The sequence below is a fragment of the Nomascus leucogenys genome, chromosome 17 (genome assembly GCF_006542625.1).
Source record: "Nomascus leucogenys isolate Asia chromosome 17, Asia_NLE_v1, whole genome shotgun sequence".
Classification (NCBI taxonomy): Eukaryota; Metazoa; Chordata; class Mammalia; order Primates; family Hylobatidae; genus Nomascus; species Nomascus leucogenys.
Genome location: NC_044397.1, coordinates 35,430,339 through 35,445,308, shown reverse-complemented (window position 1 = coordinate 35,445,308; position 14,970 = coordinate 35,430,339). Strand labels below are relative to the sequence as shown.

The 14,970-nt window shown below is 54.3% G+C and overlaps 2 protein-coding genes across 4 annotated transcripts; one reads left to right on the top strand and one right to left on the bottom strand.

Moving 5' to 3' along the window:
• The first annotated feature begins 47 nt into the window (after positions 1-47).
• UFSP1 (UFM1 specific peptidase 1 (inactive)) lies at positions 48-1,164 on the top strand. Its single transcript, XM_003278105.3, has one exon. The coding sequence runs from the start codon at positions 616-618 to the stop codon at positions 1,042-1,044; it is 429 nt and encodes a 142-aa protein (XP_003278153.1). The 5' UTR covers positions 48-615; the 3' UTR covers positions 1,045-1,164.
• Positions 1,165-1,222: 58 nt separating this feature from the next.
• Positions 1,223-14,732, bottom strand: SRRT (serrate, RNA effector molecule). Of its 3 annotated transcripts, none has more exons than XM_030797209.1 (20): positions 14,487-14,732; positions 14,103-14,242; positions 8,485-8,613; positions 8,090-8,236; positions 7,650-7,838; positions 5,647-5,816; positions 5,334-5,518; positions 5,032-5,130; positions 4,830-4,947; positions 4,497-4,654; positions 4,079-4,140; positions 3,900-3,978; positions 3,414-3,602; positions 2,895-3,068; positions 2,663-2,816; positions 2,350-2,543; positions 2,029-2,185; positions 1,745-1,834; positions 1,505-1,631; positions 1,223-1,414 (listed from the first exon to the last, which is right to left on the bottom strand). In XM_030797209.1, exons 2-20 carry the CDS (start codon positions 14,222-14,224, stop codon positions 1,339-1,341), a joined length of 2,619 nt encoding a protein of 872 aa, XP_030653069.1. In that variant the 5' UTR covers positions 14,225-14,242; positions 14,487-14,732; the 3' UTR covers positions 1,223-1,338. The 3 variants fall into 3 exon arrangements, with proteins under 3 accessions (XP_030653069.1, XP_030653070.1, XP_030653068.1); XM_030797210.1 differs by having other exon boundaries at positions 4,497-4,651; XM_030797208.1 differs by having other exon boundaries at positions 1,224-1,414; positions 1,745-1,846.
• Positions 14,733-14,970: the final 238 nt, after the last annotated feature.

Sequence of the window (14,970 nt, the reverse complement as noted above, 5' to 3'; positions counted from 1 at the left end):
ATCTATGCAGGAGCGGGGCTGGAGAGCGAGAAACAGGCATGCTCCGAGGCGGGCACAAGGCAAAGGCCAACCCCCGGCCCTGCCCCGCCGGGCGGAGCTCGCGCCTGCGCAATGAGGCCCGCAGGCAGGCTGGCTGGCACCGCGGAGGGGCCGGGCGGGACGCGGCGGAGCATTGTGGGAGCCCCTTGGTCGGTGCCGCTCGGTGGCTGCCGCTTGCAGCCTGCGGTGATCAACGAGGCCCGGGGAGCGCGTCCCCAGCCTGCGCGCCGGTCCTGCGGCAGCTGGCCCAAGACCCGGAGCCGAAAGGAAGTGTTGGAGCCTGAGGTCGCTCCGCGCCGCTAGGAGGACGCTGTGCCTGGCCTGGGACCTCCGCTCCCGCCCACCGCCCTGGAGCCGCTGAGGGACGTCCACGTGGGCCTGCCCCCGCCGAGCCGCGGCCCTGCCCGCCTGGCGCTGCTCTCGGGCCACTACCTCTACTACCACTACGGCTGCGACGGCCTGGACGACCGCGGCTGGGGCTGCGGCTACCGCACTCTGCAGACGCTGTGCTCGTGGCCGGAGGGCCAGCCCGCGGGCGTACCTGGACTGGCAGCCGTACAGGCGGCCCTGGAAGACATGGGCGACAAGCCCCCCGGCTTCCGGGGCTCCCGGGACTGGATCGGCTGCGTGGAGGCCAGCCTCTGCCTCGCTCACTTTGGAGGGTCCCAGGGACGCCTCTGCCACGTACCCCGGGGAGCGGGGCTGCACGGGGAGCTGGAGAGGCTTTACTCCCACTTCGCAGGGGGCGGGGGCCCGGTCATGGTTGGGGGGGACGCAGATGCCAGGTCCAAGGCCTTGCTGGGAGTCTGCGTCGGGTCAGGCACGGAAGCCTATGTCCTAGTATTGGACCCTCACTACTGGGGCACTCCAAAAAGCCCCAGTGAACTACAGGCTGCTGGGTGGGTAGGCTGGCAAGAGGTGAGTGCAGCCTTTGACCCCAACTCCTTCTACAACCTGTGCTTGACCAGCCTTAGCTCCAAACAGCAGCAGCGCACCTTGGACTGAGGGCGAAGTTACAGAACTGAGATTCTCGGGTCCCAGACAGGCACCTATGTACCTCCCACTGGTGTCCCTGCAGAGCCTGGCACTTTTGACATCAATAATAAAAGTGGCAGGGCTGAGCAACACCTCAGGAGTTACTCTGGAAGGATGGGGGAGGTACGTAATACACGGGAGTCAGGACCCCTGTGGAAGTGCTTTTATTGGCAGTAAGGCTGATCGTACAAAAAATTCTCAGAGCTTGATGGGACAAGGTAGTCACAAGTATGGATGATACAGGAGTGAGGAACGGGGGATGGCTCAAAAGAAATCCACATCGTCTGGGGCATCCAGGTCCCGATATTCCACAATGGCCCTTGGGTCTCCACGAACCATCCTGTGAGATGAGAGGTAAAGGATGAGAGCTGAGGGCTCCCAAAAAGGAGTTTGCAGGCGGCAACAAAACTTGGGCCTCTGCCCTCCTCACCTGTTGCGAGGTTTCCCAGGATAACCTCCCTGGCCTCGGAAGGCATCGTAGTTCCCTCGACCAGCACCATACGGGGCGTGGGGATATGGAGGGCCTCCTGTGGGGACTGCGGGGCGGACAGCACCAGCTATGACAGAGATCAGCGCTGAGTTGCAAAACTATGTCCTCAACTCCATCCTCTGTTTCGTTCTCCCAAAGCCACACACTCACCAAGCCCCTTCATTTCCCTCCTGTACTTACCTCCATAGCCCAAGATTGGGGGCCGGGGCTGACCGTAGGGCATCAGTCCCTGGGGAGTCTGGTGTGGGTAGGGGAGTCCCGGGGTCAAACCTGGGGGGAGTACAACACGGACAGGGACATGAATTACTGCGGGGGCGGGGAGGGGGATACGGGTACAATTGACTTCTAGGGCTATGGCCTGAGGATGGGGCAGAAACTTCTCAGGGTGACATGTTAAAGAGAAACGGGAGTCCCTGGGTAGTCAAGGGAGAGGGGACATGCGACCTTCATGGATCGTATCTTACTCTGGGCAGGGCCAGGTGGCTGGGCTGGCTTGATCTCAGGCAGAGCTGGGCGCTTAGCATCAGTGAGGAAGTTGTTAAAAAACGCGACCTCCTTTTTCACTTCCTCAATTTTCTCTGCATGCTTGTTGAAGATATGTTTGCGCACAAACTCAGGACCCTGGGTGGAGAGAGGAGAGGGGTCAGGACAGCCACGTAATGGTTGCCTCGCTCCCAGGCCCGACCTGGAAAGATTCCCAGCTCCCGCCGGCCAGTGCAGTGAGGCTTCCTGTCTCAACCCCACCTCCCACCACCGTAGCACGGCCATTCTCCAACGTCCCAGACCTTGAATTTCTTGCCACTGAGAGGACACAGCCACTTATCCTTGCCCAGTTCCTGCGTGTTAGAGGTGACGAACTTCTCCACTTCCTGCTCTGGGTCTTTGCGCCCCATCTTCTGGGCCTCTTCCTCTGAGAGTGACTCCCGCACACTCAGCAACGGCGTGAGCTTCTCCTCAAACGTCTTCTGCCACTCCAGCACTGTGGTTTGGGAACAGAGGAAGGCAGGTTGGGAAGGGAGCCAGAAGGAAGGATGGTGGCAAGGGGCTGAAGGACCAAGACCAGGGGCAGCCGGGGACAAAGGGGAACCTGGAGCTCACCTTCCCCGTGACTGATGCGGTTGGGTGGCATGGGCCCCCGAACGTGGATGATCCCACAGCGATTGGGCATCTCATCCTCATTGGGGTACTCACAGGTATTGTAATAATCCAAGGAATGCACGATGCGCAAGTAAAGAAGGAGCTTGTCCAAGACCTAAGGGAAGTGAATGCGAGCGTTCAGCACCTGCCCTCACCGCCCGAACCCCCACGTGCCCCGCGCTGCCACTGGCACCTTGATCAACTTCTCATCCCGCTCCACGTTGATCTCTGCCGGGTTCCCTTCCTTAGGAGGCTCCTCAGGAGGAGCGCCCCCGCTGCTCCCCAGCAGCTCCTCCTCCTCGGCGCTCACTTCCTCGATCAGGTAGTCGGTGATATTCTTCAAGATTGGGTTTTGTGAGGGCAGGCTCTGATGGGAGGAAGAGAAGCAAGTAAGGCAGAGAAAGACCTTTAGGGGAGGTAACCTGAGACCTTCCACAAGTGAAAGAGCAGCGAGGGGACAGGAGTTCACCGGACATAACTGGCGCCTTTTGCCCCCTTGAGATTTGTTTTTATTTTAGCTTTTGTTCTACCCCAGCCACAAATGATCACTAGCATCTCCCCGGTTCTGCTGGAAGCTGGAGGAGATGCTACCCACACACAAAGGGGCAAATGAGCAGGCGAGTGGGTGCAAAGGGTCAAGGTGAGGTCAGAGGTGCCCACAGAAGAGGCACTATCAGTTGCTTCTGACAAAGTCCTTTGGGGAGTCACTGACCGTTGGCAGGGGAGGCGTCCCTGGTTCCGAGGCCCAAAGCTGGGTCCTGTCGTCCAGCGTGTGGATCAGCTTGGCCGCCAGCTTGATGTCGTTGCGCACAATCTGCTTGTGCTGGGTGATGCCGTTGATGTTGCGAACGCGCCGGGTCAGGTCCCTGTTCACACCAGGGCTCAGCTCACACTCCCGGAGCTGGAGGGCAGACATCATCAGCAGCTTACCCCACTTACCCACTTGCCGGGGAAGCAGCAGCTCTAAGACCCTCCCCTCTTGAGCACCAGCGATTGATCAGACTGCGAGCTCCCTGGGGACATAGGTCCCCTCCATGCTAACGCCCTAGAGGCTTGCCCAGAGACAATGTAGGCAGACAAAACAGTCAAAGAGTGTGCAGAACAACCAGACTATCAGATGAACAAAGTCACGCAGAGGTCCCGTGGGACACAAAGAGTCTCCCTTCCTCTTCCCCACAGTCCCACCCCCAGCACTCACACGGATGTTCTGCAGGTTCCAACAGATCTCTTTAATGTTAACACTGCGGTCAAAGGTCACCCAGCCACGACGGAAAAACCTACAGAAGAAAGAAAATGTTAGCGCAGTCAAGCGAGGGAGTTGGTGTTGGCCATGAACATTCCCCTGCACTTTTCCCTCCAACGCACGGAGTTACTCACCTCCTCTCTGGCTGGGGCTCTGAGAGCGCCACCCGCATAAAGCCTGGGTACCTTTTACAAAGCTGCAAGAAGCAGAAAACCAGCCCCATGTAGTGACTCAAGGATTCATTCGCTTCTTCCTCCAATCCCCCACTGCCCTCAGAACCCTACAGACTAACTGCCTTGTCACTCTTCCCATCCTTGGGCAGGGAAAAACCACTAAAGGGCTTCAGAACACCAGCACCTGAAAGCCAATGGCGCTATCAGGACTAGTCCTCGGAGGCCATGGGCCCTGGGGAAGGGGCCTCCCTAGCAGGTGAAACGGGGGCATCTGTCACAGGCAGGACCCCACTGCCTTCCCTCTGCCCTCCACTTCTCCATCGGCTCTGCCCTCCACTTCTCCATCGGCCCTGCCCTGACTCCACGGGTCCCCACTCACGGAGATGATCTCGGCCCGGGAGATGTTGGGTGCGATGTTGCGCATGAAGAGGGAGCAGGTCTTATGCAGCGGCCGTGGCTTGCACTCCAGCCCCGCGGCGTCCTTGGGCTTCTCCCATTCTTCTTCCTTGGGCTTCTCCTTCTCCTTGAGCCCTTCTTCTAGGCAGGAAGCGGGGTAGGAAGGAGTTGGTGCATTTTTATTACTGATTTTGGTGGAGAGGATAGAGAAGCTTTCCCCTAAAAGCCACCCTCCCTCCCGTCAATGTCGCCAACCTCTCACCTCCCCACCCACATTAGGAGGAGAATGCACTTTAAAGCAGAAGAGAAACCCTACCGGCCTCCTCCTTCTCCTCCTCAGCCTGGCCGCTCTCTGACTCCGACTCGGACTCCGACACGCTGCCCTCGTCAAAGCTGTCGTCCCCGCTGTGCTTCCGGTTCCGCTTCTTGCTACTCTGCGCGAGCCACAGCAGAGGGGACAAGTCAGCATGCCAGGACCCCAGCCCCGACACTCTGACCCCAGGCCACAGACACCTCACCTTTTTGGCTTCCTTCTCAGAGTCTTCTTTCTTCTCTTCCTTGTCCCCGTCACCCTCCGACTTCTTTGTTTTGTCATCATTAGAACTGTCATTCTCAGCCTATGGTAAGAGACAACCACTGGGGATGTCAAACCTCCCCTCCCACCTTTATCAGAGGTCCCCCAGCCCCCACAGCTGAGGCCACAGGTTCATTTTCTCCACCCCTCCCAGAACACAGCCCCCTACTTCTAGCTCCTATGGACCCCTGCCCACCCCCTCCCCCAGGCTGCCGGGGGCAGCACTAGGAGATCCAGGGCTCGGACCTGCTTGACGTCTTCCTTCTTCTCGTCCTTGTCATTGGTTTTGCGCTCCCCGTCCCCCAGGCCTGCTCCAGCCCGTCCTTCTTCTTTCTTGCCGGGCTCCCCAGGCTTTCCTGCCTGCTCCTCCTCCTCCTCCTGCTCCAGGATGCGGAGATCATTCTCCGTGCCTCCTTCCATCTTAATCACAGCTACCAACAAAGGGAACAGAGGTCACAACCCCAGGGCCCTGGCTCCTGTCAACCAGCTTCTACCTGGTCCCCAGACACCCCCACCCCCATGTGGCCCAGATGCCTGCCACCCCTCCAAATCCGCACACCTGCATCCAGCATCTTGACAATGGCATCAGCTTTGTCTATGTCCAGGAGAAGGTTATCAAACCAGCCAGTGTCCATGAGGGACAGGAAGACCCTCAGTCGGTTTTGCAGGGCCCCCCGGGCCTCCTGTCGACGCTTCCCCACCTCATCTGGGTGGTACTTAGACCGAAACCTGGGAATGAAGCGGGGCAGGGAAAGACAAAACAGTTATTGGAAGCCAAGGCCAGGATGTGGGAAGGGGCCCAGGAAAGACAGGGCATATCCCCCTTCCTCTCACACCCACAAAAGGTCATCAAAACAGAGAGATTAGGGGATAGGGGTGCGCTAGAACCACCCAACACCCCAAAAGGAACCAGAAGTTGTGTTCTGAGAAGATTTGGGGGAGAACCAGGAACTAAGAGCTCTGGATTTGGGAAGACCAATGACTACAGGGGGACGCCAGGGTTGGAGAGGCAGATTTACCACTTTAAGTCTCTGGGAAACACTAACGTAGTAAAAAGGTGTCATTTCCCAAAGCTTCAGAGACAAAGGCTCAGGAAATAGCAGGCCCTGAAGAACCTCCCTCTCCTCACCAACCCCAGACTGCAGTCATTCAAAAACTGCTCCCGCCAACTCCCTCCACCCCGAGGTGGAAGACAGAGGGCCAGATAGCAAAAGCCCACAGGCAGGGCACCTTTCTCCACCCGTGGGAAGATAAGCAAGATGGTGAAGGGACAGGAAAGACCGAAGGGAGACACTGGAGTGCCCTTTAGAGCCTCAGGTCCTGCCCACAGGGGGAGAGAGAGGAGAGGGCTGGAAGGTTAGGGAGAAGAAAAATAAAACATTTCAAATAGGACCTCAGAGGGAAAACAGAAGAAATGAGGAGTATGAGGAAAAGGGGAAAGGGAGGAAAGGGGAGAGTGTAAGAAAGTCCCAGAAACTGAAAACAAAGGGAAAAACTAAAGATCAGAGAGAGAAACTGAAAAAACCAACAGGGAGGAAGGTGGTGTTAGGCAAGGAGCAAGAACAGGAACAGAGAAGAATGAAGGTGCATGAGAAATTAGGACAAAGACACAGAGCAATTTGAGAGAGGGGACAGTGAAGACAGAACAGAACCACGAGTGGGGCAGAAGAGGAAAGGAAAGCCGCAGGCATCACCTCCAGGATCTTTACCTTGGCCGCTTGGTCAAACAGAGCTCAAGATTTAACTAGCGGCGCCCAAGGCCCATGCTGGCTGGTGGGCCACCGGCTGGCTCCTGGCTGGGCGCCCGGCCGAGATGCCCTGCCCCGCGGGACTCCGCAGTGGGGCCTGACTGGCTAGCTGCCTGAGCAATCACATTCAGCTAAACCGCTGCATTGTGCACAGCAGTGCCCTGCCTGTCTGCCTGGCCGGGGCCGCGCAGCTCAGCCCAGGGGCTCATGTATGGGCTGGGTATGGTGGGGGTGGAGGTGGGTTTGCTCCGAGCTCCGTCGATGAGCGGGTGTAGTTCCCAGTTCTGGCTCTTTTCAAGGAGGAGGAGCAGAAAGAGGATGAGGAGGAGGAGGAGCAGGAAGGGGGGAAAAGATGGTTGATTAAAATTAAAACATCCACAAAAGGAAAAAAAATTAAAATTCTTTTTCTGTCAAACGACCCTGAGATCTTTGCTTTTCTTGTCTGGATTCACTCGTCGTTTTAGGAGGATGCCACAGCCACACAGGGTCCTGGTGATCAGGGATGACAATGACCCAACACCAACAAGTGGGAAGCAGTCTGTCTGCTGCCCCAAGGGGCCAAGTGGCTCTGGCCTGCTGCCTGGAGGTGTCCCACTCTCTGAGGACAGCAGGACAGGAGATAGGGCGGGGCGGGGGCCGTGGCAGTCGCTGAAGTGAGGGGGAGACCCCATCAGCCAATGCTGTCATACTTCCCGACCCCCGCCCCCAGAAAGTTCTGGACAGGGGAAACTGGGAAGAGGACAGGGCTGTGGCTCCACCAGCGGGGCCAGGGGGACATGCCAGGGCAGAGGTTCAGGGAAGGAGGGGCACTCACCACTCCTCATCTTTGTGCGCCAGGAAGAAATCCTGCATCTGCTGCCTCCGGAAATCCAGCTTATAGTCATTATAGCGCTTGACGGCCTCTGTCTCATCCACCGAGTCATCCAGGGAGAGGAGAAACTCCTTGAAGGTCTTCATCACGGGCGGCGGCACACCCAGGTCAATCTCTGCGATGCTGCCCAGCCTGGAGGGGACCCCGGTCAGGAAGGCTTGGTTGTTGGGTAACGGTGGGAGGCTACAGGGGCCAAAGTAGCTAGGTGCCCCTTTCCTTTGTCCACCATGGACATCATCCCAAACCCCAACAGCTACCACCCCCACCCCAGGGACATGCCTCTGTGTGCCTGACCCACTCCCTGTCTTCAGCCATGGCCTTCAGCAACCCCATCCATCCCCTAGGCGTACCAATTCCCTTCTCCCAAGAAGCCCCGCCCTTACCTGGCCTGGATAGGCAGGACATGGTGCTGCATGATGTGGACGTCAGGGTGGCCCCAGGGCTGAGGGGGGCCATAAGTTGGGCCCCCACCCCCCCCAGCATAGGGCATCTCATAGCCACTGTGGTATGGGTCAGAGCTGTGCTCATCCCTGAAGGTGGGGGACACAAAAGTAAAGCAGAGAAGGGAGTCACCTCCCCACAGCATGAAGGAGGATGGACAGACGGGGGCACACACAGCATGGTCTCCCAGACAAGGGTTTCAAGGGACAAAGAAACGATGGGTGATGGGAAGCTGAGAAAAGGAAATGACAAAGATTTAGGCACAGGTGAGGGGAGAAAGGGGAGGCCCAGGTGGAACTGAGGCGAAGGGGAGGAGAGGGAAACCGCTCCATCTCACCAGTCTCGCCTCATGCGCTTCTGTGGGGGGCTGAGTTCATGGCGAGGTGGTGAGAAGCGCTCTCGCCGATTCCGGTCATAGTCCCGATATTCACCCCGACTACGGCGCTCACGGCCACGGTCCCACTCTCTGGCCGTAAGAACAAGTAACAAAGATTAAAGACCGGGCACGGTGGCTCATGCCTGTAATCCAAGCACTTTTGAGAGGCCGAGGCAGAAGAACACTTGTGGCCAGGAGTTCGAGACCAGCCTGGGCAATAGTGAGACCCCTATCCCTATAAAAAATTTATTTTTTAAAAAGGCAATAATTAAAAATACAGCTGGATATGCCACAGCCACACTCCTAAACAGGCCCTTCTTCCACTCTGAGCTACCAGACTAAAAAGCCTACAATTATAAAACTTCACTCCTAACAGAAAAAGATTTTTCTCTAGTCAGGGCAAGCCACTGCACTCCAGCCTTGGCAGCAGAGACACTGTCTCAAAACAAAACAAAACAAAGATTCTTGTCTAACTCCATGAGTTCAGCCAATACCCAAGAACTGATGGTTCTCCAACTCTTTTCCCAGCCTGGCCTTCCGCCTGAGCTCCAGACCCACATGAATCACCCCTGCTACAGGCCCGCTTATGGGCAGGAGGTCGGGGCTGCAGCAAGCTTCGACTGCACCAGTGCACTCAGCCCGGGTGACAGAGGGAGACCCTGTCTCTAAAAAATAAAACAAAAAACTTTTTAAAAATCATCCCCTAATAGAAGTCCATCACCCCCTCAAATTCAACCTGTCAGAATCAAGCCTATTCGGCCGGGCGCGGTGGCTCACACCTGTAATCCCAGCACTTCGGGAGGCCAAGGCGGCCAATCACGAGGTCAGGAGATCGAGACCATCCTGGCTAACACGGTGAAACCCAGTCTCTACTAAAAATACAAAAAAAATTAGCCAAGCGTGGTGGCGGGTGCCTGTAGTCCCAGCTGCTCAGGAGGCTGAGGCAGGAGAATGGCGTGGACCCAAGAGGCGGAGCTTGCAGTGAGCCGAGATCACGCCACTGCACTCCAGCCTGGGTGACAGAGCAAGACTCTGTCCCCCCCCAAAAAAAAAGAAAAGAAAAAAGAATCAAGCCTATTAATCCCACCGCTATGGACCAAATGTCTTTTCCTCCCCCCCGCTCCCCACTCTGCTGTATCAATGGAACAGCATCTCTCCCCAGCTGTCATTCACTACCCTCACCGCTAATTACTGCTCCTGCTAATCCTCTGCCTCAAAGCCTATCAAAGCTGTCCCACTCTCTGCCATCCCCACACACCCTGTCCTAGTCCTTGTCCTTGGCCAGTGTGGCTCCTGCAGCCCTGGCTGCTCGCCTGCTTCTGGTCTCTCGCTTCTGTCTCCCCACTGGCAGGCGGACCTTCCTCAAACACAAGTCTCATCACATCACACCCTTAGTTCCATGCCAGTAAGCAACACTGTTGTTTTAACTTGGGCTCCTGGCTGTCATTCCAGCCTCTCGACCAGTCACCAGCCTCCCCACCAGTCACCACCAACCTCCCAACCAATCACCAGCCTCCCCCATCCTCATCTTCTTCTTCTTCTTCTTCTTTTTTTTGGAGACAGTCCCACTCTGTCGCTCAGGCTGGAGTGCAGTAGCACAATCTCACTCTCGGCTCACTACAGCCTCCACCTCCTGGGCTCAAGCAATTCTCCTGCCTCGGCCCCTTAATACTCTTAAAAATGACTGAGGACACCAAAGAGTTTCTGCTTATGTGGGTTATATCTATCAATACTTACTATATTCAAAATTACAACAAAATGTTCCAAAACTTTCATTTTTAAATTACACAGTAAGATGAAACAGATTACATGTTTTTATGAAAAATGGTTTTCCAGAAAAATTTTGGTGAGAAAAAGTGGCATTGTTTTTACATTGTCACCAATCTCTCCAAGTTCTGGCTTTGTAGAGGATAGCTTCTACACTGAATCTGTTGAGATATTTTGTTCTGCTTGAAAAATGAGGCAGGCCGGGCATGGTGGCTCACATCTGTAATGAATGCTAGCACTTTGGGAAGCCAAAGCAGGTGGACTGCTTGAGCCCTGGAGTTCAAGACCAGGCTGGGGCAACATGGTGAAACCACCTTTCTACTAAAAATACAAAACTTAGCTGGCTGGCTGGAAGTGGTAGCTCACGCCTGTAATCCTAGCACTTTGGGAGGCCAAGGCGGGCAGATCACTTGAGGTCAGAAGTTTGAGACCAGCCTGGCCAACATGGCAAAACTCTGTCTCTGGTAAATACACAAAAATTAGCCGGGCGTGGTGGCAGGCACCTGTAATCCCAACTACTCGGGAGGCTGAGGCGGGAGAATCGTTTGAACCCGGGAGGCGGAGGTTGCAGTGAGCCCAGATCACGCCACTATATTCCAGCCTGGGCAACAGAGTGAGACTCCATCTCAAAAAAAAAAAAAAAGAAAGAAAAAAAATTAGCTGGGTGTGATGGCATACACCTGTAGTCCCAGCTAATCAGGAGGCTGAGGTGAGAGGATCACCTAAGCCTGGGGAAGTCAAGGCTGCAGTGACCTGTGGCCATGATCGTGCCACTGCACTCCAACCTGGGCAACAGAGTAAGACCCCGTCTCAAAAAAAAAAAAAAAAAAACAGAAAATCAGGCCTCACGCTGATAAGGAGTTGGAAAAGCCTTTTCAGATTAACTGTAGGTATTCATTTTGGATACTACCCAAAATTCAACAAGAGGTAGGTTTTTTTTCTTTTCATTATGCTACCTTGTCCAAGAAGGAAGTAGTTTCTCACAGGCTAGTTAGAACCTTCAATCTGAAATAGTATCAGTGAATATTTCTTTCTCTGCTACATTAAAATCCCCTGTTCTATCTTTCCCTTTCAATGGACCTTGATTGTGTCTCACACAATATCAAAATGTATTCATCAGCATCACTGCCTATCTGACCAAGAAAGTCTTTACTTAATGGGAAGCTGTCAAGCTCACATTAGTACAAGTTTTCCAAAATTTTAATTTCCTTTTTTTTTTTTGACAGGTTATCTCTCTGTTGCCCAGGTTGGAGTGCAGTGGTGCCATCAAGGCTCACTCCCACCTCCACCTCCCAGGCTCAAGCCATCCTCCCACCTTAGCCTCCTGAGTAGCCGGGACTACAAGCATGTGCCACCACCCCCAGCTAATTTTTGTATTTTTTTGTACAGACAGGTTTCACCACATTGCCCAGGTTGGTCTCAAATTCCTGGGCTCAAGCAATCCACCCACCTTCACCTCCCAAAGTGTTGGGATTACAGGCATGAGCCACTGTGCTGGCCCAAAATTTTAATTTTCACTGGAAAGTTCTACTTCATCACTGGCAACAAATACCGACAGCTTACACTGAAGTAACAGGTTCTCAGTTCATTTTCAAGATGTCTGCCAAATACCCAAGTATGAACAATCACTGTTTGTCAATCATTCAAGTAAAAATAACATCCCATGGAAAAAAGCTGTTAGTTCAGCTCACTCAATCACATGCATACTCTTGCTCAAGACAACTAATGCAGGCCTGTAATCCCAGAACTTTGAGAGGTCGAAGCGGGTGGATCACTTGAGGTCAGGAGTTCAAGACCAGCAAACATGGTGAAACCCCATCTCTACTAAAAATACAAAAATTAGCCAGGCATAGCGGCACGCACCTGTAATCCCAGCAACTCGGGAGGCTGAGGCAGGAGAATCGCTTGAACCCGGGAGGTGGAGGTTGCAGTGAGCTGAGATCGCCCCACTGCACTCCAGCCTGGGCGACAGAGCAAGATTCTGTGTCAAAAAAAAGATGTACAGTGAAGATTCCAATTTAATCGAATTTAAATGTTTTACTCTTTCATCAAGAACCATTGACGGAACTGGCTTTTTTTTGTTTTGTTTTTTGTTTTTTGAGACGGAGTCTTGCTCTGTCGCCAGGCGGGAGTGCAGGAGTGTGATCTCAGCTGACTACAACCTCTGCCTCCTGGGTTCAAGCAATTCTCCTGTCTCAGCTGGGACTACAGGCGCGCACCACCATGCTTGGCTAACTTTTGTATTTTTAGTAGAGACGGGGTTTCACAATTTTGGCCAGGATGATCTCAATCTCTTGATCTCAATCTCTTGATCGTCTCGGCCTCCCAAAGTGCTGGGATTACAAGTGTGAGCCACTGCACCCAGCTGGCTTTTTTTTTTTTTTTTTTTTAACTCTTTGCTGTCACTGCCTTGATGTTTGGTAAAGCATCAACAGTTTTACCCATCATTGCTATGGCACCATCAGTGGAAATGGCAATAATACGTAAACATTACCACAAAAACTAATTTTAGCCTCAGAGACCCCTATGGTCTGTGGACATCCTGAGAAACAGGACTCTAACCAAACTAGAATATGCGAAAAGCACACGTTATGTCCACAACTCCAAGCTGTTCATGTCACTTGTGTCCAGGGAATTCCCACTGATATTTCCAAGTCTAGCTAAGTGTCACTTTCCAGTGGGTCCCTGACACATGAACTCCAGCACCGCTCCCCTCTTTTAGAGATCTGTTCCCTCAATGCTTACCCTCTTTATAACTTCCATTATATACACTCATTTACAGAATACATCCATGGCCATTCTGATTCCCCATGCCAAGCCCACACTGTAACACCCTAAGGTCAATAACCACATCTTATAACCAATTAATCCAATCAGCACTGCCCTATGAACTCTGAGATTTTAGGCAAAACAGTGACAAGAAACCTAATCATGTATTGTCAGGGAAATAATCTGACAACCTCTCCAGTCAGATCAACTCTATATTATTATTTTTCTGAAGCAATCTTCCTAAACTATAATTTACAACCTGGGCAACAGAGCAAGACCCTGTCTCTACAAAAAATAATTTTAGACCAGGCACTGGCTCACGCCTGTAATCCCAGCACTTTGGGAGGTCAAGCTGGGCGGATCACCTAAAGTCTAGAGTTCCAAACCAGCCTGGCCAACATGGTGAAACCCCGTCTCTATTAAAAATACAAAAATTAGACGGGCGTGGTGGTGGGTGCCTGTAATCCCAGCTACTCAGGAGGCTGAGGCAGGAGAATTACTTGAACCCCAGAGGCGGAGGTTGCAGTGAGCCAAGATTGTGCCACTGCACTCCAGCCTGGGCAACAGAACAAGACTCTGTCTCTAAATAATAATAATAATAATTTCTAAAAGTTAGCTGGGCGTGATGGCCTCCCCCTGTAGTCCCAACTTCTCAGGAGGCTGAGGCGGGAGGATCGGTTGAGCCCAGGAGGTGGAGGCTGCTATGACTGAATCAATGCCCTCCAGCCAGGGCAGCAGAACAAGACCCCATCTCAACAACAAAGCTAAAAAAAGCAAAAAAGCACGCTTTTCGTGCATGTATAAACAGTGCTTCTTCATACTCAAACTCTTAGCTCTATAGCTCTGATCTGCAGAGAATTTCAAAAACCAAGCCACAGCTAGTTATTTGGCCAACAGCAAATAGGCTGAACCACAGGAAACGGTCCAGTAAGCAATTTCATAGGGTTCACCCTCATAAAAATTACAAGGGGGGAAAAGAAAAGCGACGCGGGTGGAGTGAAACGGTATGAAACGAGGACAAGATGAAGTTAAAAACGGCTCACCTGTCATTCCAATCGTCCCCTCGACGTCTTTCATCTCTCTCGCGGGAACGATCGTAGTCGCTGCGCTCTCTTCTGAACTTGTCCCTGCGCCTTCGATCGTACTCGTCATCACTGTCACCCATGGCACGGTCTGAGGGGGCCTGGGGACCGGGGAGGGGCGGTCGGAGTGGTGTAAAAGGACGAGCTGAGGAAGGGACCGTCCCTCGTGGGCACCTCGCCCGCTTCCCTCCCGCCAAGGCCAGCCCTCCGCGGCGCCCACCATCCTGGGCCTGAGGACGCGGCTCCAACGCCTCCACTCGCCCCGAGATTCTCCGCGCCCGCCCCCGTGGACCCCGGTTCCTCTCCTGCCCCAGCAGGGTCCCCCAGGCTCCTCCCCTCCCCCACCTTGGAGCGGCCGCGGCCGTTGGACTCGCGCTTGGACGGGCTGGATTTCAGGGCGACCTGCGTCGCGGGCGCGCGACGAGAACTTCGAGGAGGGCGAGACGGAGACGGAGCTCTTGGGTAGAGGGCCGAAGAGAGGGGAACAAAAGTGGGACAACCTAGGATGGGCGGTAGCGCGCGCGGCTCGCGCTGCGCCTGCGTCACCCACGCCTCCGAGGCACAAAGCTCCACCCTCGCGGCCGGAAGTGGAACTAATAAACAGAGCCCGAGGGTGGGGAGAACAGGGCGTGATGGGAAAGGGGCGGGGATCTCGCAAGTCTCGCGCGGTTTTTCGAGACGATAACGGCTCGAGCGTTAGGAACTACGGGACCTCGGCTGAGCCAAGCGCGGCCTCGGGGGGGCGAACGAGCCCTGTGGGCGGGAAGGGAGAGCGGCAGTCGAGGGTCGGGCGACCCCACATGTGTCGGGGTTCTAAGCCAGTTCTCAT

Excerpts from the sequence above, each read along its gene's own strand:
- SRRT (XM_030797208.1), bottom strand. The coding sequence starts at position 14,224 with ATGGGTGACAGTGATGACGAGTACGATCGAAGGCGCAGGGACAAGTTC. Across the intron at positions 8,614-14,102 it reads GGGGACGATTGGAATGACAG|AGAGTGGGACCGTGGCCGTG; the intron begins GTGAGCCGTTTT and ends TCTTACGGCCAG. Across the intron at positions 4,655-4,829 it reads GGAGGAGAAGGAGGAGGCCG|AAGAAGGGCTCAAGGAGAAG; the intron begins GTAGGGTTTCTC and ends CTTCCTGCCTAG.
- UFSP1 (XM_003278105.3), top strand. The coding sequence starts at position 616 with ATGGGCGACAAGCCCCCCGGCTTCCGGGGCTCCCGGGACTGGATCGGC.